Source organism: Bombina bombina, chromosome 3 (genome assembly GCF_027579735.1).
Source record: "Bombina bombina isolate aBomBom1 chromosome 3, aBomBom1.pri, whole genome shotgun sequence".
NCBI lineage: Eukaryota > Metazoa > Chordata > Amphibia > Anura > Bombinatoridae > Bombina > Bombina bombina.
Window position 1 is genome coordinate 672,518,304 of NC_069501.1, and position 26,022 is coordinate 672,544,325.

General features: G+C 39.5%; 1 protein-coding gene across 3 annotated transcripts in view; it reads right to left on the minus strand.

Annotated features, from left to right (window-relative positions):
* The window catches only part of LOC128651869 (complement factor B), a 148,609-nt gene that overhangs the window by 99,754 nt on the left and 22,833 nt on the right, over positions 1-26,022 (minus strand). For all 3 annotated transcript variants that reach the window (XM_053704846.1, XM_053704845.1, XM_053704847.1), the window contains exons 5-6: positions 13,902-13,976; positions 2,913-3,052 (exon numbers count right to left, since the gene is read on the minus strand). In XM_053704846.1, coding sequence (XP_053560821.1) covers positions 2,913-3,052; positions 13,902-13,976 — 215 coding nt within the window. The remainder of the gene's footprint in view (positions 1-2,912; positions 3,053-13,901; positions 13,977-26,022) is intronic.

Below are 26,022 nucleotides of genomic sequence, written 5' to 3' on the forward strand. Positions count from 1 at the left end.
TGACAGGCCCGAGGCCAGGGTGAGAAACTGGAATTTAGTCAGAGGTAATTCAGATACAACGTGAGTTACGGATAAAACGATCTCTTATAATTTTGTACAGTCTTGTGTAAGAATACTGCTTTATATTGTAAATTGTTGTTATACTTTGATATAATGACTTTGATGTATAACTTTTACTTTTGATGTTCAATAAAGCTTTTGAAAAAAAAAAAAAAAAAAAAAAAAGGGATTCTTGAAAATAGATATCAATACCTTAAGGACAGTTTCTGCTGTGATCATGTTACGGCCATAGAGGTTATAGGGAAATGCTGGCAAGTGAATGCAATACTCATATATTCCTTTTCAATTTGTGCATACTTTTGCTCTGTAGGGGTCAGTGCCCTTGATGCAAATGCAAAAGGCCTATCAAAGTGCTTAGTTAAAAAAATGATCTATGCAGATTTTTAGTTCATCAATTGGTTCTGTCAATCTGCAGTTTTGCCATGCTTGGAAGCAGCCGTCAGGTTTTCCGAGGATTTGACTCCAAGATGTGTAGTTTTCTTATTGATGATGATCTCTTTCTTGACAAGCACCAAAATACTTGCATGTCTTCCCATAAACTGGGCATTGCTCTTTTATTTGCTGGTATAAGTCACCACATTACTTACACACTGCAGATTCAGTTGCAAGTTTACTAAGCTGCGGTGCTGTTATTGCAGTTTTCTCACACGGCTGGATGTGGTGTTTTGTAGTTGCATTGCACTATTGACACTGTCAATCTGCTGACTGTCCTGCACCATGGCTTTCATACTTCAGTGAATTCTGCTGTACGGCATGTTTTAATAACTGCAGACTGCAGTCAGTTTGGTCCCAATCTCTTAAGAGATGTTGCTGTGTTCTCTCATTTGCTATGCCAATAACAGTTATTAGTTCATCCCACAGAGTGCCACATTCACCAGTGCTTGTTTTGTCTCTTAAGCATGTAACAAAGCTATCAATTGATTGTTTGCAGCATCCAAACGTACCTTTCATATATCAAATTTTTTTACAGGTTTAAAGTGAGCTTCTAAGATGACTGTGACATTTTGCTGCTGCTCCAATGCAAGATTAAGATTATACTTGTAAACATGCCTACATTTACTTCCTAAAAATCTTCTAAGTGTTGCTATCTGTAAACTGCTGGCTTCTCACTCAAGTTTGTAGCTAGAGAATAATCTCTACTTATCTGTATCTCCTTAGGTGCATGCAGGAATGAAATCCATGCAGTCACTAAATCCTGAAGCTGAAGTGCTCCAAATACGTTTTTTTTGTGCTTTTTATCCACTTCTGACTCCATGTTTCTAGTATAGAAATAAGGACACACAGAACACGAGAATGCCCCCAAAACATCTGAACCGACAACCCCTTTATTCTGGTCTCTGTGATTCCTGGCAGAAATACCACAGTGACTAAGTTAACATAACAAAACAGACATGCAAATATTTATCATTTACACACTTTTGGATCAACTTTGGCAAAAGTGTTTCCAAAGTCCTTCAGTTAGTATTTATTGTTTATCTGCATTACTAGTGGTTCTGTTTTGTTGTGTGACGTATCATGTATTGGGCCATCTTTAACACAACTATGGGCTAGATTACAAGTGGAGTGCTAAATATCGCTTTTGTGAAAGCGATGTTAGCGCTCCACTTTGTAATACCAGCGCACGCTAATGTGCTCTGGTATTACAGGTTAAGAGCAATGCATTGCGCTCACAAGAACGCGCTTCCATAGGCACCAATGGGAGCCTCTTTCTGATGCTGTCAGAGACGGCATCAGATCCTAAGCAGAGCAAAGGGGGTAAGTAGCACAGCGATTGCAGCAAATATAAATATATATGTATATGCTTATATACATATATATTTATGTGTTTATATGTGTATATATTCAAAGAAAGAAAGTCATTAGTGCCACACCATTTGCTTCTTTCAATTTTGTTGCTGCCAGTTCCTTGTCGAATATGGTTTTTAACCAGGATGTATCAATGAATAAAGTTTGGATTTTATTTTCAAATGTGGCGGATGCTTTCTTTCTTTGAATGGATTCTTTTGCCAGTCCATTCGCCACATTCTTAACTTGGGAAGGTGTGAGCAGGTGTTTTAGTGCCATTGGAGGAGAGGATCAGATGACGTCACCGAGTGACCTGCTGTGCAACAAGCTCCGATCCACGAGGACGCCAAGCCGAACCGGTGAAGAAGCGAGAGCACATAGAGAGGTAATCTGATATACCCATGCCCGCCCTACAAGTCCGGTAAGAAAGGCTACAAGGCCAGTGGGTTTTTGCATTCACCTATGTTCCCTTGAGGTATTTATTCCTGACACTCGATTGACCCTGGACGAGTGAATTATTGCTGCACTGTTACTTTATCAATATTGCACTAGACACCTTTAACGGGACTTAAAGCCTGCTTATAATCTGCATTTACGGACTGTCAAAATCCAGAGTTTTCTTTCTATTACTATTTATATGTGTATATATACACATATTAACAAATAAATATATATATGTATATAAGCATAGACCACAATGTAAAGGCACTTTTCATGGCTGTTTTTTCTTGTAACACCCCACAGCCGCCAACTTTAAAGCCCCAAAACTGCCTAGTGCAGTTGTTTTTTTTTTTTAAAAAAATGCTATTTTTTTTAAATAAAAACTATAATGCCCTCTATTTTGAGGACATTTTTAGAAAATTAACCAGAAATCTAATCTCTGGTTAATTTTCTGAGCACTAATTGCCCTATATATATTAATGGCAGGAATGCCCACTGGCAATCAGCTAACATATATCAAAGGAGTCACAATAAATATCAAATATGATCTTTCCCTTAATATCTTATCCAAACTACTTTACCTATTTGTTCCTCCCATCCCCATATAGCAGATTGCTTCATGTTACCTTCTGCACAACTTTTATGACAAATTTTAGGCTCCTGTCAAAATTTTCAGCTCCCACATTTTTAGAGGCATCAACAAGAAAGAAAACCATATGTTGCTTTCCACTCATTGGGTACAATTCCTTATCTTCTGATTTCCTATCTGGAAAGGTGTAGCAAGGTTAAAAGAAAATAATAATAATAATAATACAATAAAAATAATTATAATACTACTACTACTTATAAAAATATAATAGTAAAGCTATTCATTCTTTTTATTTTTATAACCCACATTATATATTAAGGCGATAACATTCATAAGTATCAATTAGGGTTATGACCAGTGGGAAGGTTGTAGGCAATAGGTCTGGTACCTTTATAATGAAGGCCTCAACTGCAATCTATCAGCAATTTGTGCCCAAAATGTTTTTTTTGCTTTCCAACCAAATTGGTAGCCAAGTTTTGTAAGTAGTCACAAGCTATATTGTTTTGTTTGTTGAAACCTCAGTGCCACCAAGGAATTTCCAACCGAAAAAAATCCAGAAAATAGCTTTTTGTGTGTAAAAGATCATTTAATCATGGGGGCGGAGCCGGACCAGGCAAGGAAATGGCTGCTGGTCACTGAAGCTCCGAGCTCAGATACCACTCCTTGGCCCGATGTTAGGGCAAAACTGAGACTAATCGCCTAATTACTGGCTCACCGACTCCTGCTGACACCCGGTTTTACATGGGGTGAGTTACCGGACACAGACTACGGGTATCGCACTCAGACGGCTCCATTGCTGGGGCGGAGGCCCGCACGCTTGTTATATCACCGCGTTGGCACATAATCAGCCCACCTTGATCGTCGGATCCTACACAGACCGACAAGAGCTAGCGGATGCAATATCGAGCCGGACCCTTCGGGGAGTCACCTTTTACAAACTGCGGTGATTGCACAACACCTTTACTCCTGGCAACCCCTGACGCCATTGCTTCCCGCATGGCCCAAGAGATGACAGCAAATTGCACCACAGAATTAAGAGGTATGGCTGTGTAACACATAGATAGCCGGTTGCTGGGGCATGTTATATCTTCACGGAGGTGGAACACGGGGACACTGCCTGTAATTTCAACAATATAATATAAGGTCACTAGGCCCGAATACACTTAACTACGCAATATTGAAAGACATCTGATAGACATCTGTTGCCTTATTCTCCCTATACCCACTGATCTTCCCATGGGATTCTAAAATTTTAATGCAACGGGCAATACAGAAATAACCTTTATATATATCCTAAATAAAGCGACTGCCTATCTAGTCTTATAATGACTACCAAAGCTAAACAGAAGGGAGAGAGGGCCGCTAAATCTCAGGCCTCATTACCTACATCGGTTAGCAGTTTCTTCCAGAGCCCTGCTATTTCTTCCACAGACACGGACAGTCTGTCATCACAAACTAGCAACTCTGCCACTTTACCCACTCACATAGGTGATGTCCCTATGGATTATGCATCCCAGATAAAAGCGGACATTGCTAACCTGCCGACCAAGGCAGATTTTGATGCCCTCAAAGATATTATCACATCAGACCTAGCAAATATGAAGAGAGACATCACTTGTATTGGACAGAGGGTGGAATGTGTAGAAGAATCACAAGATACAATGAGCTCATTAATAGATAACATCACTACACAAACAAACGTTCAGTATACACAGATAGAGACTTTGCAGGATAAGGTTGAGGAATTGGACAATAGGGGGCGTCGCAATAATTTGAGAATCAGAGGGGTCCCTGAGGCAGTTCTACAACCGGATGTTGCAAATTATCTACAGGGCCTATTTAAATTTCTACTGAAAGATCAGCTATCCCCAGACATGGAATTGGATAGAGCCCACAGGGCCCTGAGACCCCTCCCTCCACCGAATGCGCCCCCTAGGGACATAATATTAAGATTCTTACGATATGCTGATAAAGAACGAATATGGCAGGCAGCACGTATGACAACTAATATCCAATATCAAGACCATACCTTACAGATCTTTTTGGACCTAAGTCCATCTACAATTCAAAAGAGGAAGGAAGTCCGGTTCATCACTAAGGTTTTACAAGACAGGCGCATCAGGTATAGGTGGGGATTTCCGTTTGGCCTGATTGTGACACATGAGGGTCAGACGGTAACTTACCGGAATGATCAGGACTTACCAGCATTATCTGACTTACTCAATCTATCCTTCCAACGTCCTCACCCCTCAGATGTCAGAGTAACGGGCCCGGAGTCCTCAAAACAACTACAGCATGCCAGGAGTTCCTCTCAGAACTGGATGAAAGTGTCTCCTAAAAGAAAGAAGCATAAGGAAGCTGCCTCCCGGGACGCAGGTGGTGACAAAGATATTACTTGATCTCCCTTCATTACTCACATAACTTATGGAGAGACAGTCTAGTAACAGTGACGATACTTCTTGAGGCTTGGGACCCATACAGGGGTTCAGGGGCCAAATGAAAATTGCCTCCTATGGACAATGTCTCAGTTTCATACTTGGAGACAAGTCTACCAGGTTACATTCTCCATAATGATGATTAGATAAGGTGGTCTCTCCCTAGGAGAGCCGAAAAGGTGGTGAAGGTAGTAGTTATATTGGTTTGTCCAGTTTAGGATAAGTGATGGTTAAACTGTTTTAGCTTGAGTAATAATAACTGTTTATTGATATGTTGAAACTGTTTCTTCTTTTTCTTCTTCTCTCTCTGTTTTGCCGAAATCAATCAGTTTTATCTATAGCAAAGGATTAGGCATCGAGCAAACCCCTCAATACAATGTATACCTTATTTGGCGGAGTTAGCCAAGGGGCTCTATGTTATGTACTGTTTTTTTGTTTTTATTTTCTTGGTACTCACCGTTCTATGTTTTCTTTATTTAACAGTTATAGGTTAATATCAGTATGTGAATGCATCCAAACTACTTTATGGGACCTGTCGATGTTTATTCCCCAAGCTTATCAACTCCACACACAGACGACTCTTCATCTAAGACAGGACGATGGGGGGTTTTGTCAGTACCGACTTACAGGTAATAGGTTTTTCCACACCAGGCTTTCACTAGCTACATTCCAAGATCACTATGGCACACAAGACAAGTAACTTGAATTTCATCACTGCCAACACGAAGGGACTTAATAATCAATATAAACGAAACATAGCTGTTAGGGACTTTAAACAGAAAAAGGGGGATGTGGTTTTTGTACAAGAAACTCACTTCATTAGGGGTAGGGAGCCTAAGACGTTCTCTTGTAAATTCGGCCCATCTTATTACGCCTCCAACACCTCCAAGACTAATGGGGTTGGCATACTTATCAGTAAGAAGATCCCATTTACTTTAATGACGAAACACACAGATAAAAACGGGAGATTTTTGATACTGATAGGGAAATTATATAACTCGATAGTTACACTTATAAATATATATTCCCCAAACACAAAGCAAGATATCTTCTTCAAACATCTCACTAATCTGGTGCTGGAGGTCTCAAAGGGAGCAGTAGTAATGGGAGGGGATTTTAATCTAACAATGAACCCGGTATTAGACAATTCTAATCAAACCTCCTCGGTACCGCACAAAGTAATTAACTCCGTCAAGTCACATTTAAAAGATCTAACTTTGCATGATTCGTGGAGAATTCTGTACCCCGATAGCAAGGAGTACACATTCTATTCTAACCCTCACAACAGACACTCCCGTATAGACTATTTTATGGTAGATGTTACTAGTTTGGCTAGAGTTACACGCCTAAGGATCCTCCCTAATTCCTGGTCTGACCATTCTATGGTCCGATGCGAATTTAGCTGGCCTCACGTCCCCAGACATCAACATGTCTGGAGATTGGAGGATAGTATCCTGGATGATCCTATAAACCTCCTACGCATAGAAAAGGTCATCACGGAATATTTCTCCATTAATGAAGCAACACGCCCAGCAGTGGATGGTAGAACACTCTGGGATGCCCACAAGGCGGTCATCAGGGGGGAGTTAATTAGTATCCATACCCATCACACCAAGCAAGCCAATAGATTGTTAAACGATACACTTCACACATTGGCTCACCTTGAGGGCCTACGGGTTACCCATCCCAATCAGGCCGATATCAATTTGAAAATTGCTGAGTGTAGAACACAAGTAAACACCTTGATGGGCAAGGAATGCAAGCTTCGGGCATTCAAGCTCAGTCAAAAATATTATGAGGGGGATAACAAGAGTGGCCCGATCCTAGCTAGAAAACTAAAGAGGAGGATAAATAGAAATTATATTTTATCAATTCACGACAAACAGAATAGAAGGTTACACACCTCAAATCAGATAGCAGAAACCTTCCGGCTATATTACGAACAACTTTACAACCTTCATAATACAGAGGCTACACATCTGGATAGAGATAAAGACATACATGAATACTTGTAAGATATTCCTCTCCCGCAGTTAACCCAAGAACAAAATCAATCCCTCATGGCACAGATCACCCATGAGGAAGTTAAAAATATAATAACACAGCTACCAGCACACAAAGCTCCAGGCCCGGATGGGTTCACTGCACAATATTTTAAAAGATTTAAGGACATTCTAATACCCCATCTGCTTTCACTCTTTAACAACATTTCAGAGGAATCTCCCTTTGCCCCGATGGGGCTAGAGGCCCATATTACTGTTCTACCAAAACAGGGTAAAAACCCAGATAGGGCTGAAAACTTTAGACCTATATCATTGCTTAACGTGGATGTAAAAATCTACGCAAAGGTCCTCGCAAACAGACTTAAGTTAATTCTGCCACACATAATTTCTAACGATCAAGTGGGTTTCATTCATTCACGTGAAGCAAAGGATAACACTGTGAGGGCTTTTCATCTAATTAGCTACCTACAATCCCATAAGACGCCAGCAGTGGTGGTCTCAACCGACGCGGAAAAGGCTTTTGACCGCGTCGGTTGGACCTTTTTACGTCTCACACTACAAAAATTTGGTATAGATAAGTCCTTTATATCCAAGATCTTCGCTCTTTATGCAGCCCCGTTGGCAAGGGTGAGAGTGAATGGGATCCTATCGGAGCCCTTTCATATCTCTAATGGAACCAGGCAGGGGTGCCCTCTGTCGCCCCTGCTGTTCGTCTGTGTGGTAGAAACTCTGGCATCAAAGGTTCGACACAACCCAGACATTTCAGGCATTCAAATAGGAGATACGGAGCATAAGACCCTGCTTTATGCTGACGATATTCTTTTTTTTCTGACTAACCCTCTTGATTCGATCCAACAGTTACTTAGGGAACTAGATCACTTCCATCTAGTATCCAATTTCGTAATCAATAAGAACAAATCTGAAATGTTAATCTTACAGAGTAATGCCCACCTCACAACACGTATACAGGAGATTTGCCCTTTCAAATTACAAAAGTCAGGTTTGAAATACCTTGGAATCATGCTAGCCCCATCCATACCGGAAATGTTCTCTCTCAATTATAAAACAATACAGAGATCTATCATCAATGATATGTCCTCGTGGAGGTCTCATAACATCTCATGGCTAGGAAGAATAAACACGATAAAAATGAACATCTTACCACGATTATTGTACTTATTTCAGACCCTACCCATTCCACTCCCTCCCAACTACCTAGTGAACCTACAAAACACTATTTATGATTACATTTGGGATAAACGTAAGGCCAGAATTAACAAAAAGCTTATGCACTTACATATTAAAAATGGGGGATTGGGGGTACCCAATCTCAAAAAATACAGACAGGCAATATTTATGCAAAGAATCATAGATTGGTTTACGAATTTTGACGCCAAAGCTTGGGTTAGCTTAGAACATGTTATCTCAGGACAGCAACACTTGGGAACTCTCTGTTGGCAGAGGCGAGCATTGCTTTCACCCGGCATAACTCAGAACGCCATAATTTTGGAAACGTTTAAGATTTGGGATAGAATTATCATAGAATACCCACATGTCTCCTCGAGGTTTTCGCCTCTGACTCCTCTCACTGACAATGTAGATTTTACTCCAGGAGCTAGTATACTAAGGGATCCCCAACTCATAAATAATCGAAGAGCTGTAATGATGTTTCACCTAGGGTGCGAGCAGAATCTAAAGTCCACCAGAGAACTGACAGACGACGGACTTATTATCTTCCAAAACTGGTTTTTATTAAGACAGTGCCACTCCTACATCTTTAAACACAAAGACAGAAGGAACCTATTACGGCCCCCAACCCCATTTGAAAATCTATGCAAATCATCCTCTCCGACAAGGAGGACTCTTTCACATACATATTCTATATTACAACTGACATCGACCACTCCACAATACCTGGACAGCTGGGAAAGGGAACTTAACATTGAATTTTCACACATAGATAGAACACGTATGTTCGCTTCAATAACGAAGACCTCCACATCCAGCAGGATAGTAGAATTAAACTTGAAGATCATACAGAGGTGGTACCTCACGCCCTCACGAATTCATAAAATATTCCCTTCCAGTAATGAGAAATGTTGGAGGTGTGGGGGTACACCAGGAAACATGGCTCATATATGGTGGACATGTCCACCACTGCAACACATGTGGGAAAACATAGCAAGAGAGACCTCACTCATGTTAGAGGTAGAGGTACCAGCGGACCCAATAATTTGGCTATTTAATATCACCCGTGGCAAAATCTGTGGTTACAAACAGAAGCTACTATATGTAGCAAGCAATAGTTTTAAAATCCTAGTGGCAAGGGGGTGGAAGAACAGGGAAGTCCCTACGTTAGTTCAATGGCAGCATCAGTTGCACCACTATTTAGACTTAGAAGAGTATGCCTTCATGAAAAATAACAGAATAGATATTTATACCCAAATGAAGGTTGCTTGGGAGACTTACATACTGACACGACCAAACAGCACATCCCAGACCTAGTGATATCTTATGGCGCCCTATTAGCAGTGTTTTCACCTACAACTAAGCGACTTAAATCTCCTTGTTACTTCCCTTCTCACGGATGCTTACATAAAAGAGTGGTGAGGAATTCTTTAAGACTGATTAACCTATATAGACTTTTTGTTTTTTATGTTTTCTTTTTTTTGTTTTTTTTTTTGTTCTTTCTTCTTTGTTCCTTTTCTTTTTGTCTTTTCTGTGCTGCATATATTTGTAAAATACAACAGCATCTTGTCATAGCTTACATTTGGAATCTGTGATGTAACAGTTCTTTTTCCTTTTTTTGTTATTACTACTTCCAATTTGTAATTGGATTTTTATTCTGTTTAATAAAGCTGTTTTGAAAATAAAAAGATCATTTAATCATGACTTTTATATTTAACTATTGTATCCGTTTCCATCCACACCACTGCTAAACTATCTGAAAACATATTTAGGTTGTCAGGATGTGCAGACTGTGTGCTGTTTTTCTATCACTAATATAGTCACTTTTCATTTTTGACAAGTATTTTGACAAGAACTCTTCAGCTCCAAAGGGAAAATAGGACTTTTATCAAGGATCTGAAAACTCTTTTGCGAGTGTGAGAATCAGCCAAAAACATGCTATTGTGATCGCGCCAAATCAAAAAGTAACCTTTTCGGCCTGAAAAAGAGCTGAAAAATCTACTGCTGAGAGATTGTGGTCAAGGCCGGCAATTTAATCTTAAGTTCTAAAGGGACAGAAAATTAAATTATCATGTATATGGAAGAGCAATATTTAAAACATAGCTAAAATATTGTTTACATTTTAAGTTAAAAAAGAGATTTTAAAAATTCGATTAAAAACAGGGGCACTTTAATTAATCAAAATTTACATTTCACTCGGGTTGTGAAAAAATACTTAACATTTAATCTTGACAGCTGATCCAGCTTCCTCTACCCGTTGCAAAGCCTCTTCCTGGGTCTAAAATGAGGATTCCAGCTTCCTCCAATTACGGCTTTGAATCAGACACTGATTCCCCCGAGGGAAGCCGTGATTGGAGGATGACCTATCCATCATTTTTGACATCAGAAATGGCTTGTGACAACCGGAGGAAGCTGGAGCTGCTGTCAAGATTAAAAGGTAAGTATTTTTTCACGAGTGAAATGTAAATTTTGATGAATTAAAGTGCCCCTGTTTTTAATTGAATTAAATTTTTAAAAACCGGGCACTTTAGCATCAAAATTTACATTTACTTTAAGGCCGGTTTGCTTACTGGTTGATTTATTGGTGGGCAGTGGAAAACCTCACAAGCATTATATTTATAAACAAATGTTATTTTAAATAAAGGAACATTTGTTTGAAAAAACAAAACATAAAATCAAACACAGGAAAGAGGCGCCGTATGTGTGAATCTGAAGAAGCCAACGACAAATATAAGACATGTGCAGGGTACTCACAATGTGAAAAGGCACTCCAATGTGCCTATAGGGGCAGGCTGGTATTCACAGCAAACCAGCTGGCTGAACCGGCTAACCAGGATACCCAAGGTAGAGGACTCTATGTCTTGATGGACTGTGTATACTGGATCCAGCAATGTGGGAACAGGAGAAGGTGTCCCACATCAGACCGGTCCTATACTAACCAGTTTCCACACTGCAGCAAGTCATGTCTACACAGTGTCCTGCAGTGTCCTACACTGTGTAGACATGACTTGCTGCAGTGTGGAAACTGGTTAGTATAGGACCGGTCTGATGTGGGACACCTTCTCCTGTTCCCACATTGCTGGATCCAGTATACACAGTCCATCAAGACATAGAGTCCTCTACCTTGGGTATCCTGGTTAGCCGGTTCAGCCAGCTGGTTTGCTGTGAATACCAGCCTGCCCCTATAGGCACATTGGAGTGCCTTTTCACATTGTGAGTACCCTGCACATGTCTTATATTTGTCGTTGGCTTCTTCAGATTCACACATACGGCGCCTCTTTCCTGTGTTTGATTTTAGATTTATAACCTTTGGAGGGTGAAGATCGAGTGCTGCCTCCAGTCCAATAGAAGACAGATACCTATACCAGATTGGGTTATCCTGGACTTTGTATATTTGTCTATCATCCTGATCTAGGATTGGGTATAATATTGTGAATACACACACTTACATTGTATCTATGTTATATTAGTACTTTGTTGATTGTTTGTCTGAAACATCCATATATGGTCACGTGGGCCTACATATATATTCTACACCGTTCTTAGTAGCGCCCCCTATTGGGTTATTCCCTTTGTTCTTAAAAAACAAAACATAATGCCCTTTAAAATTCCCTTTTAGATGAAACAAAAACAAATGTAGTAATAAACTTTTGCACCCCTTTTTTATGGTATATTTTGCAAACCCACATTTACCTGAACAGTACAGGGAGTGCAGAATTATTAGGCAAATTAGTATTTTGACCACATCATCCTCTTTATGCATGTTGTCTTACTCCAAGCTGTATAGGCTCGAAAGCCTACTACCAATTAAGCATATTAGGTGATGTGCATCTCTGTAATGAGAAGGGGTGTGGTCTAATGACATCAACACCCTATATCAGGTGTGCATAATTATTAGGCAACTTCCTTTCCTTTGGCAAAATGGGTCAAAAGAAGGACTTGACAGGCTCAGAAAAGTAAAAAATAGTGAGATATCTTGCAGAGGGATGCAGCACTCTTAAAATTGCAAAGCTTCTGAAGCGTGATCATCGAACAATCAAGCGTTTCATTCAAAATAGTCAACAGGGTCGCAAGAAGCGTGTGGAAAAACCAAGGCGCAAAATAACTGCCCATGAACTGAGAAAAGTCAAGCGTGCAGCTGCCAAGATGCCACTTGCCACCAGTTTGGCCATATTTCAGAGCTGCAACATCACTGGAGTGCCCAAAAGCACAAGGTGTGCAATACTCAGAGACATGGCCAAGGTAAGAAAGGCTGAAAGACGACCACCACTGAACAAGAGACACAAGCTGAAACGTCAAGACTAGGCCAAGAAATATCTCAAGACTGATCTTTCTAAGGTTTTATGGACTGATGAAATGAGAGTGAGTCTTGATGGGCCAGATGGATGGGCCCGTGGCTGGATTGGTAAAGGGCAGAGAGCTCCAGTCCGACTCAGACGCCAGCAAGGTGGAGGTGGAGTACTGGTTTGGGCTGGTATCATCAAAGATGAGCTTGTGGGGCCTTTTCGGGTTGAGGATGGAGTCAAGCTCAACTCCCAGTCCTACTGCCAGTTTCTGGAAGACACCTTCTTCAAGCAGTGGTACAGGAAGAAGTCTGCATCCTTCAAGAAAAACATGATTTTCATGCAGGACAATGCTCCATCACACGAGTCCAAGTACTCCACAGCGTGGCTGGCAAGAAAGGGTATAAAAGAAGAAAATCTAATGACATGGCCTCCTTGTTCACCTGATCTGAACCCCATTGAGAACCTGTGGTCCATCATCAAATGTGAGATTTACAAGGAGGGAAAACAGTACACCTCTCTGAACAGTGTCTGGGAGGCTGCGGTTGCTGCTGCACGCAATGTTGATGGTGAACAGATCAAAACACTGACAGAATCCATGGATGGCAGGCTTTTGAGTGTCCTTGCAAAGAAAGGTGGCTATATTGGTCACTGATTTGTTTTTGTTTTGTTTTTGAATGTCAGAAATGTATATTTGTGAATGTTGAGATGTTATATTGGTTTCACTGGTAAAAATAAATAATTGAAATGGGTATATATTTGTTTTTTGTTAAGTTGCCTAATAATTATGCACAGTAATAGTCACCTGCACACACAGATATCCCCCTAAAATAGCTATAACTAAAAACAAACTAAAAACTACTTCCAAAACTATTCAGCTTTGATATTAATGAGTTTTTTGGGTTCATTGAGAACATGGTTGTTGTTCAATAATAAAATTAATCCTCAAAAATACAACTTGCCTAATAATTCTGCACTCCCTGTATTGTACCGAGCTCTAGATAACATACCCATGCCATCTATGACTGCAGATCTAAAGGAAGCAGCATATATTACTTAGGACTGAGGTTATCAGCAATAAAGAAAATGCTCAGTAATTATATTATATTATACCTACCTGAGTCTCTAATGTGTGAATCCAAGATCAACAATTCTGTCTGCAGATCTTCTGTTCTATCAAATTGAATCCATCCTGAAGTAAGAAAGAAACAAACCATAGGCACTCAATAGCTGCTATTTGTTATATCTTACACGATTTATACAAAATTATTTAATAGGCCACATTTATTAATGTTCTGCTAGATTACGAATTTTGCGGTACAGCTATTAACGCTGAAAAATTGCCCATTACGCTGGAATGGCCAGGAACGCATATTACGAGTCGCGGCGGTATAGCTATACTGCAAACATTTTAGCCTGTAATGCAACGTCCATTCTGCACTAAAATTTCTATAGCGCCGTATTACAGGCTGTGCGGTCCGGCTAAAATGCTTGCGTTACAGCCTATATCGACACGATCCATACCACCATCTAAGACCAGTAGTTATGGATTTTGCGAAACAAAAATGTTACAAAGTACACTAACGGTGCTCTAAAAAAATGCCGACGGACTTTTGGCCGACAGTATTCCGAATGCAGAAGCATGTTCGGCCAAGGGCAGATACGCTCCAGAGTGCTCTGTTCTAATTTCTGTCTATCTATCTATCTATCAAATCTATCTATTTATCTATCTATCTATCTATCTATCTATAGAATCTATCTATCTATCGAATTTATCTATCTATCGAATCTATTTATCTATCGAATCTATCTATCGAATCTATCTCGTGGCCGGACTGTTATCTGACAGCCACTTGTCTGTCGCACTATTAGCTGTCGGCCAAATGTCCGTCGGCTATCAGTCCGGCCACGACACTAACACCCATAAACTACCTATTAACCCCTAAACAACCACCCTCCCGCATTGCAAACACTATATTAAACTTATTAACCCCTAATCTTCCGGCCACCCACATCGCGACTATTAAATAAACCTATTAACCCCTAATCCACCACCCCAGACATTACCAACACTATATAAACCTATTAACCCCTCAACAGCCACTCCCCGACATCGCTGACACCTAAATAAACATATTAACCCCTAAACCACCGGCCCCCCACTTTGTCAACACTATAATAAAGTATTAACCCCTAAACCTCCAGCCCCCCACATCGTAACTACTAAAGCTATTAACCCCTATACCGCTGGCCCCCCCACATTGCAAAACACTAAATTAAACTATTAAACCCTAAACCTAACACCCCCCAACTTTAAATTAACATAACATAACTATTCTAATAAAATAAAAAAACCTACCAATTAAAAACCTAAATTACAAATTTTAAAAACCTAACACTACAAAAATATTTTAAAAATCTAAAATTAAAAAAATAATAAACACTAAATTACAAAAAATAAAAAACTCTAAGATTACAAAAAATAATAAACGAAATTATCAAAAATAAAAAGAATTACACTTAATCTAATAGCCCCCAAAATAAAAACACCCCCTAACCTACAATAAGCTATCAATAGCCCTTAAAAGGGCCTTTTGTAGGGCATTGTCCTAAGTTAAACAGCTCTTTTATCTTTAAAAATAACTAAGTCCCCCCATTAAAAGTAAACCCCCCACTCAACCAACCCCCCAAAATAAAAAACCTAACTCTAAAAAATACTATGCTACCCATTGCCCCTAAAGGGGAATTGTATGGGCATTGCCCTTAAAAGGGCATTCAGCTCTTTTACTGCCCTTAAAAGGGCATTCAGCTCTCTTACAAGTGCCCAAAGCCCTAATCTAAAAAAACAAACAAAAAAAAACTGAAGAAAAAAAAACCTAACACTAACCCCATAATATCTACTCACGGTTCCTAAAGTCTGGACATCCATCCTCATCCAGACGGTGAGAAGTCTTCATCCAGGCGGCGACACCTTCATCCATCTCGGGGACATCTTCTATCTTCATTCCGGTGGTGCGGAGCTATCCTGGATGGGGAAGACATCCTGCGCGGAGCGTCCTCTTCATACGGTCACCACCGTACACTGAAGTTGAATGCAAGGTAGCCATTACAAAATGACGTACCTTGCATTCCTATTGGCTGATTTGATTCTTCAAATTCAAATCAGCCAATAGGATGAGAGCTACTGAAATCCTATTGGCTGATTTGAACAGATGTTAGTTTTTTTTCTAACACTTTCTCCCCATTGATGTCTATGGGGGAAAGCGTGCACTAGCACGTAAACTCAGCCCTTGGCTTTTGTGCGGTATGGAGCTTAACGCACCATAACGCACAGCATAAGGAGGCTTTTCAGTAACTCGTAATGGCAGCGCTATGGAGAGTGTAATAACTTAAGTTTTTTTATGTTAGTTTCACACCCTGTTTAGCGCAAAACTTGTAATCCAGGTGATTCATACTAAAACATACAGGTCTTTACATTGCAGTTCTTCCCTATTGCATTTTGAGCTATTATTATATGGGACTATTCCTGACGTGCTGTTATTCATATGCTTGCTGTAATTAATAGCAACAAGTATGACAACCTAGTCAGTACAAGAGCTTCCAGCCATCCTACATTTTGTGTGATGGTCACAGTCTGGGAGCTCTATCAGCTTTCCCACTTTGCCTTTCCTTTATAAGTCTCAGCTTCAAAAGCCCCAAGCTCCATAACTACCAGGGCGCACCCTCAGACTGCTTATTAAGTCGCATCTCCTACCACAGAATATCCAGCAACACCAAAATTAATCTCAGCTCTGTCTACAATGTAGGAAATCAAACTAGCCAGTTAGAATTTTGGTGTGCAACTCATTATCAAAATTAATTAACTCACCAAAGAGTTGGAGGGCTCAGTTTTGACAGAAAGCCTTATCATTATAGGGCTAGATTAGAAGTGGCTCCCCTAATTGTTGCACAAGAGTGATATCAGCTTTTTGCATGCATCAGAAATAGCGAGTGTATTAAAAGTAAACATGATCACGAGAGTGCAATCACATTTTACGCTCGTCTGGTTAGCGTGACTGAAACCCTTGCATAAAGGGTAGTGTGTTAAAAAAAAATACATTCAAAAATACAGTTACACTCATATAAACACTATCTGATAAGAAATATTCGTATAAATATATATATATATCTCAAAATTTGCACTCGCCATTGGCGAGTGGAAATGCAACAGTGGAGTAAAATTTAGTGAGTGAATGTCTACAAATATTATCTAAAGAGATATAATATATCCACTAAAGGACAAGGACATGTTATTCCTCTAGGACTATAGGGACCCCATTAGTGCTTAAGCTGTTATTTCTGAGAGGGTAAACAGGGGCAGAGAGAGATTGGAGAGGAAAATTGAAAGTGGAGAAATAGATAGCATTAAGAAAGAGTTGTGAAAAAATAAAGAGGTGAGAGAGTGTAAAAAGAAGATATGGCCTGAGAGGGAAGGGAGGGCTTAAAAAGAGAGATTGAAGAAAGGAGGGAATGGAGTAAAATAGATGAGAGATGATAGTTATAAAACAATTTTTCCAGGTCTGATATGAGCTCACATTAATGTCAACACTTTCTGCTTTCTTTCAGTTCATCATATTCCTTTTTCTGTCCAGCTGTTGTCTTCCCCAGCACCCTAGTTGATGTTGCTAACTGGTATGCACTTATTTTTGTAAATGTATTACTGTATATAGTGTGATGGACTGGAAATTAGATTGTGGAAATTATCAGAAAAATAAACACCACACAATTTTTTTCTGTTTGAAGTTTCTATGAGTCCTGTAAAAGGTGTTCTGTAAGCAGCCTGTAGATGGCGCATGATGCTGTAATGAGGGGGGAAGTGACATTCTGATCAGAATTGGAAATAAAGAAAAGAAAGTGCCAGAATAATAACTGCTTTTGTTTCTTAATATTTTACAGTTACTGCCTCTCATTTTCCCATGTATGAGACTAGAAACATTTTTGGGGCTCGGTCCGGGATGCGTTGTGCCACCGGTGAGAGGGAAGCGTGAGACCAACATGAACCTGTGAGTGGAGCTACAAGGAGAGCTGTGAGTGTTAATAACAGTTGAAAGAAACCAATGGCACTACTAGAATGAAGAGACCTATTTCCCTACTATTACGCCACTTGGTTGGCAGGGTGCGGGTGCTGTGTATAATGACTTAAATACAACAAGAAAGAAAAAGTATACACTTCTAGCACTCCTAGGTCTAAAGGTGAATAGAATCTGAATCAGTATCACTAATTATTCCCTAAGGAATAAATGAAAAAGGGGGGAAAACAAAATAGATAGAATTATTAAAATGTAACTTTTATTGGGTTAAATTAAAATAGGAATAACACTTAAAAACACACTTGGGTACTGACTGTGTATAATATGTCCAACAAACTACTATTGTGAATGATAATTGTGGCCAACACTTAATACCACCTATGTGTGGTAGATCTCAGCGTCAAAGTAGACTCCAGTGGTGTGATATTGAATATGTAATATCTTAACTTATCTTATTCAAGTAAAAACCAATTTCTGATGGAATGGGGGTGAACCTCTCAATGTGAAAGGTGGTACCTAGTACTAATACAAATTATTAGTTAAATTAGGATTAGCAATTTAGTGAATACTCAACAGAATTGTGATGTAATGTGGAGTACAGATTAATTAATGCCCGATTTTAAGCAAGTAATTCACAGATCCAATCATTAGTAGTAGAGTATGTGGAGCTATATCTTACAAGTAGATATCTCCCTTAGGATGATATTATATATACCCAAAACATTACAGTAGATACATTACCACAGGTAACTATTGTATCTTATATGTATATTACTGAGTTGGAATAACAAACATATGGTGCATAAATTGCGTATGTTTAGCTAAAAATTGTGTAATCCACTTATCAATTCCAGTTATATATACCTCTAGTTGAGACCAGTGATCATAAAAATGAAAATGAAATGTTACTGATATTAGACACAACACAGTATCGTTACCTGCTAAATGTGTACTAACTGCTAGGATGGTGGTTACCTTATCAAATAAACTGTGGTGTTATAAGCTCACATGAGAATCATATGCCTGTGGTTCATAACAGGTTCACTAATTGTATATTAATAGATGGATTGTTTGTTTAAACTGTGTTATAGTAAACACCCCCGTTTAATGAGGTACTCAGTATATAGTATATACTTCATCAGGTGGATGAAGCAGCGTTATTATCAGATCACAATGTTTAGGTGTATCTATGCTTTTTCCACAAACCGCTGGTGTTAAGTAAACCTTAATTATAGCTGCAATATATTGCGCCGTTTGATACGTCTCATCCAATCTGATGATAACTTTTAGCTTGATTAAGTAACTTAATACTAACTGTGTTAGAGTAAATATTACTCTTTAGTAAGGTGCTTAATACTACGTACTTGCCGTGTGCTACAGTAACGTATAATGCACAATTGATATTCGTTTGCAATACTATGAATATCTTATGATTTGTATCAAGACCAATTGTACTCTATACATATTTTTTACAGCTCTTGTTAAGTAAATGGTTATGCTAACTTTAGCACATCTGCACCTAATATGTATAGCCGTAATTAGATCACTTGCATTTTACATACTGATTAGGTACTGGTGTATTTCTTTGATAGTATATGGTATTTGGTGTATACCTAAGGTTTAAGCAACAGCAAAAAGGTTGATTATATTTGAAAACCAGAGTTGAATGCTAGCTCATATGAGCAACAGTGCAACCGTAATATGTATTCAATAGTCGTACACTGTTTGAGAATTCATGCTCACAGCTAACTTAATGAAAGTACACTGATTCCTAACCAACGGATTTAGATCTATATAAAATATATTATTGCACACTTCTCAATATGTGAGAGAGGTTTATACCCTCAGTCATACCGCTGGCAGTATAGCTGCACTATGTCAGGATGTAAGGTGCTGGCTGAGTGCTGTTAGTTAGAAGCAAGTACAATTTTACAGTTGTGTGTCTATTCACAGTTCAACAAATTCAACTCTAACAAAAAGTAAGTCATCAAAACAACAAATAGCACAACTGATTGGCAGAAAATATTTTCTGTCACGTTGGATGAATGGTGTTCTTGTTGAAATGCTGTTGGACACAGGAGCTCAAGTCAGCATGGTAGGAGAGACATGGCTAGGAAACTTTCTTCTGGATGTTTCCATAAAGCCTATAGAATATCTACTTTCTGACAGCAAGCTACACATCATTGCCGCAAATGGCTCTGTCATTCAATTTATTGGATGGATTGAAGTACTTCTTGAACTTAAAAGTAAGGGACATGGAAACTTTGCCATTTATGTTCCAATGCTGGTGAGCGACTGTTGTAATGATAATCTACTTCTTGGGTTTAACATCATTGAAGAATTGATCAGAGAAAACAGTGACCAGTCAAATAGTACTCAGGACCTGACTATTCTGCTGAGTGAAGCTATGAAAGTAAGACAGAGAATAGCTAACAACATTGTCAATCAGAGGTGTAACTAGAAACCACAGGCCCCAGGTGCAAGAATCTAAGAAGGGCCCCCCACCAATTTATTGGATGGATTGAAGTACTTCTTGAACTTAAAAGTAAGGGACATGGAAACTTGCCATTTATGTGCCAATGCTGGTGAGCGACTGTTGTAATGATAATCTACTTCTTGGGTTTAACATCATTGAAGAATTGATCAGAGAAAACAGTGACCAGTCAAATAGTACTCAGGACCTGACTATTCTGCTGAGTGAAGCTATGAAAGTAAGACAGAGAATAGCTAACAACATTGTCAATCAGAGGTGTAACTAGAAACCACAGGCCCCAGGTGCAAGAATCTAAGAAGGGCCCCCCACCCCCCCAACAAAAAAAAGTGAATTTGATACAATTTTTTTTTTTACATTTAACCCAGAAAAGAAATGTGAATCTTATTACATGTCTGCAAAAGGAGGTACCCTGTGCCCACAGTCTGTGAGATGGTTTGACCCCCTATTACTGTATATAGTGACACTGTTTAACCCACCAGTACTGTATATAGTGAGTCAGTGACACAGTCTGTAATCTGCCGGTGAGATGGCTGGCCTGACCCTACCCACCCCAGTACTTTATAAAGTGACCACAGTTGTCTGTGACATAGTCCAGCCCCCCCATACTCAAGTGTATATAGTAGTACTGTATAGTGACACTGTGTACCCCCTGCCCCACCATGCTGTAGTAACAAGGTCTGTAATTTGCTGGTTCCACAAACATACACACACACACACACATACATGCATAAATACACACAGTCACATATATACATACACACATACACACACACACATAAACACCAATGGGTAAAACAGAAAGACTAACCCCTGTAGTCAGAGACACTAGTGAAGCATCATGTCACACTCACATGATATCAGTGAAGCTGGGCCCCCACCCTTGGGGCCCTAGTCGTCATTGCGACCTCTGCACCCCCTGTAGTTTCGCCCCTGATGTCAATGTTGTCAATAAAGTAACAGATTCAGAAGAAATGTCTGACAGTTGTGTAGTCAAAGTGGGGAAGAAATGATGATTAGCATTGGTGAGCTTTGCGAAATAAAATGCAGAATTAGAACATGGTCTGAAGGAGGAGTCATGCCATTTGAACCACTTCCAGAATGTCCAATCCAAGATGGCCTTGAACTGTTTCCTATGGTGGTAGATGTGCCAAGTGGTGTCTCTAAAGTTGTGAAGATCCCTGTCCTGAAGCACACTCAACATGACATCTACCTTCCTCCAAGAACAGTGTTGGGTACCATTACTCCAGTATCTGAAGTTCTACCCTTTATCCCAATTGATGGGGTTGGAAAAGGAAATAACCAGAAGGGAAGTGTGGTTCATGTAAATCAACTCAGTGGATAGTGGGAGTCAGTTACCCATTAACAAAATCGTTAAATGGCACCCATCTTTCAATTTAGAACATCTTGCAGCACAAGAACAGGAGATAGTCAGCATTCAGACAAATGCTATATGACGAATCAGATGTCTTCACTCAAGATGAGGAGATATAGGGGCCGATTTATCAAGCTCCATAAAGACCGCTGCTCCATAACTTTTCCGCTTGCTCTGAGGCCGCGAACAGAAATCAACCTGATCTAATAGGATCGGGTTGATTGACACCCCCTGCTAGTGGCTGATTGGCCACGAATCTGCAGGGGACGGCATTGCACCAGCAGTTCACCAGAACTGCTTGTGCAATGATAAATGCCAACAGCGTATGCTGTTGACGTTTATTGATGTGCAGCGGACATGATACGCTATATCGTATCATGTCCGCTCACACTATGCTAAATATACCCCATATGATGCATCCCAAATCGGAAATTGAAGATAAATTTGAAAGATGACTCTCCCATTCAGAAATGCTACAATTAAATTCCAAAACCCCTATACAAGGAAGTGAAAGAGTATGTCCAAAACCTCCTTGACCGAGGTTGGATAAAGGAATCTTCCTTCGCTTACTTATCACCAGTTGTTTGTGTCCGAAAGAAGGACAGTAGCTTACGGCTATGTGTTGACTTTCGGGAGTTAAATTAAAAGACTATTGCAGACAGACACCCACTACCTAGAATACAAGATTTGCTGGATAGTCTAGGAAGATTTACATGGTTCTCGATCCTGGACCAGGGCAGTGCTTATCATCAAGGCTTTGTGGATGAGGAGTCAAGACTTTCAGCACTCCCTGGGGACTCTATGAGTGGAAGCGTATTCCGTTTGGGATAACTAATGCCCCAACAGCCTTTCAGAGGTGCATGGAGAGTGTGCTAGTGGGCATCAGAGACAAATGTTGTTCCCCATACCTGGACGATGTACTTTGTTACTCCAAAACCTTTCATGAGCATGTTGATGACCTTAGGCAAGTGCTTTGCCAACTTGGTGAGTATGGCATCAAACTCTGACAAAAGAAAAGTGAACTTTTCGAACAGCAGATTCGATACCTTGGTCGGATGAGTTAAGGAGAAGGCATTAAAATTGACCCAAATAATCTTGAAGCTGTATTACAACTAGAAAAGAATCAAAAACAGTTGGAGAAGTCAGATCTTTGTTAGGGTTTCTAAGCTACAAAAATCACCAAAATTAATTGAGGCAGACAGAAGACAAAAAGGGGGAATAAAGCACAAATGTCTTCCTAAACACCAATCCAGTGGACACCCAGACACCAAACTGTTGTATCGAGGTTTGTTGAAATGCTTACCAATCCACCGATCCTGGCATACCCTGATTTTAACTTATCCCTTGTGTTGCACACCAATGCGTCCAATGAAGGGCTAGGTGCTGTACTTCAACAATATGGAGGAAAACTTTGTGTTATTGGATTTGGCTCTCAAACATTGACTCCAGCAGAGTGCAACTACCACCTACATTCTGGCAAACTTGACTTTTTAGCTCTCAAGTGGGCAATCTGTGACAAAGTCAGAGATTAGTTGTACAACACTCCAACATTTACGGTGTACACAGACAACAATCCATTGACACATGTCTTGAGTACTGCCAGATTAAATGCTGTGGGTCATCGCTGGGTTGGTAAGTTGGCCGATTTCCACTTTGATATAAAATACAGGCCAGGTAAACAGAATTCAGATGCAGATACACTTTCACAATACCCTGTAAACCTCACAGACCACCTGAGAGATTGCACTGAGGCTGTGCCATCTGAACTTGTGTCAGCTATGTGGCAAGGTAGCAAAGCTATTGTTGAAGAAGAAATGCCATGGGTGGCTTCACTGACTCTCTGCTCAGCAAGTGAGGTGGAAAAAGAAATGCTGAGAGGGCAAATGGTATCCCCCATGACTAAGGAGGATGTAAGAGCTTTAAAACAAGATTAAATCAGTATTAAGGAAGTGGTCAAGCAAGCTTAAAAAAAGCACCTGGACCCCAAACAACAAGGAAAAGAAAAGCATGACCAGAGAAACCAGGCATCTGATACATGAGTGGAACAAGCTAATAGTTGAAGAAGGAATTCTGTTAAATTTAATTATACCGCTGAGCACTGCACTCCTGCTTTGATTCATAGATGCAGGAATGTAATACCCAGGGTTGTTTATATATACATTTCTAGTGCCAGTATTAGTTTTTAACTATATATATATATATATATATATATATATATATATATATATATATATATATATATATATATATATTCACACAGTATATATACAGTACTGTGCAAAAGTATTAGGCCACCGCCAGCTTTGTTAATTTAGCAAAGTTTTAATGACCATCCATATCTATTTTCCGGTCTCTTAATTAAGATACAAACAGAAAATACAGGAAATATGTACACAAAATATAAAAAAACACAATTTTTAGAACAAATGGCTTCTTCAGGCAAGAGGCAGTATTTAGTGTGACCTCCCTTGGCACTAAGCACATCTTAAACTATTTTGGGGAGACTGTCCTGAAGTTTTATGAAGTAATCTTCTGGTATATTATACCAGGCTTCTTTCAGCACTTTCCAGAGTTCTTCTTTAGATTTAGGTTGTCTTTTATTTGTTTCTTTGTCCAGGTTATCCCATACTGCCTGTATAGTATTCAGCTCTATAATAGTCCATGACTGTTAGTGTTTTATCAGCTGTTCTCTCCAAATATAATTTCACTGCATTAGCAGTGTGCTTGGGATCGTTATCATTCTGAAAAATAAAACCATTCCCAATCAGGTGCTTTCCAGAGGGAATGGCATGATGAATTAAAACCTGGCTGTACTTTTCAGCATTCATTATCCCCTCAATTCAGACAATATCGCCAACACCACTTGCAGAAATGCAGCCCCAAACCAGGACAGACCCTCCACCATGTTTCACTGAAGGCCGCACGCACTCATTCTTCCATCTCTCTTCAACTCTTCTTCTCACATTTTGGGGGATATTTATCAAAACCTCAACTATGCTGCATTCGCCAGCATCAATACACTCACCTAACATCACCTAACATCGCGGGCGCAGACCTGAATATGATCTCCATATTTATAAAAAAGCCAGCAAAAAGGTAACTAACAGTCATCGATCTCGCTGCTATTCGGCTTTTTACCACCTTTATTTATACCCTGTCACTAAACGCCGCCACTATACTAAAATGTTTAACCCCTATTCCGCCGCTCCCCGACACCCTCGCAACCTGAATAAAATTTATTAACCCCTATCCCGCAGCTCCCAGACCCCGACGTCACTAAATAAATGTATTAACCCCTAAACCTCTAGCCTCCCACATCACTACCATTAACTAAACCTATTAACCCCTAAACCATCAGCCCCCCCATCGCCATAAACTAAATTAAGCTATTAACCCCTAAACCTAACAAGCCGCTAACTTTACATTAAAATTACAACATCCCTATCTTAAAATAAATTTAAACCTACCTGTAGAATTAAAAAAAAACTAATTCTAAACTATTAATTAACCTACCCTAACTATTATACTAAAATTACATTAAACTACCAATTAAATTAACTATATAACATATTAAAAAACCCTAACCCAACTCAAATTATTTAAATCTACTATTAGAAATGACTAAATTACAAAAAAAACCGCTAAGTTACAAAAAATAAAAAACCCTAAATTACGAAAAACAAACAAACCACAGTATCAAAAATGAAAACAAATTACACCTAATCTAATAGCCCTATCAAAATAAAAAAGCCCCCCCCAAAATAAAAAAACCCTAGCCTACAATAAACTACCAATGGCCCTTTAAAGGGCTTTTTGCGGGGCATTGCCCCAAAGAAATCAGCTCTTTCACCTTTAAAAAAAAATACAAACACCCCCCAACAGTAAAACCCACCACCCAACCAACTAACTAAATGCCCTTTTAAGGGCAATGCCCATACAAATGCCAGGGCAATGGGGAGCTTAGGTTTTTTAGATATGCTTTTTATTTGGGGGGGTTGGATGGTTGGGTGGTGGGTTTTACGGTTGGGAGGGTGTTTGTATTTTTTTTTTTACAGGTGAAAGAGCTGATTTCTTTGGGGCAATGCCCCACAAAAGGCCCTTTTAAGGGCTATTGGTAGTTTATTGTAGGCTAGGGTTTTTTTATTTTGAGGGGAATTTTTTATTTTGATAGGGCTATTAGATTAGGTGTAATTTGTTTTTATTTTTGATACTGTGGTTTGTTTGTTTTTTGTAATTTAGGCCTAGATTTGGAGTTTGGCGGTAAAAGGGCTGTTAACGCTCCGCAGGCTTTTTTCTGGCCGCA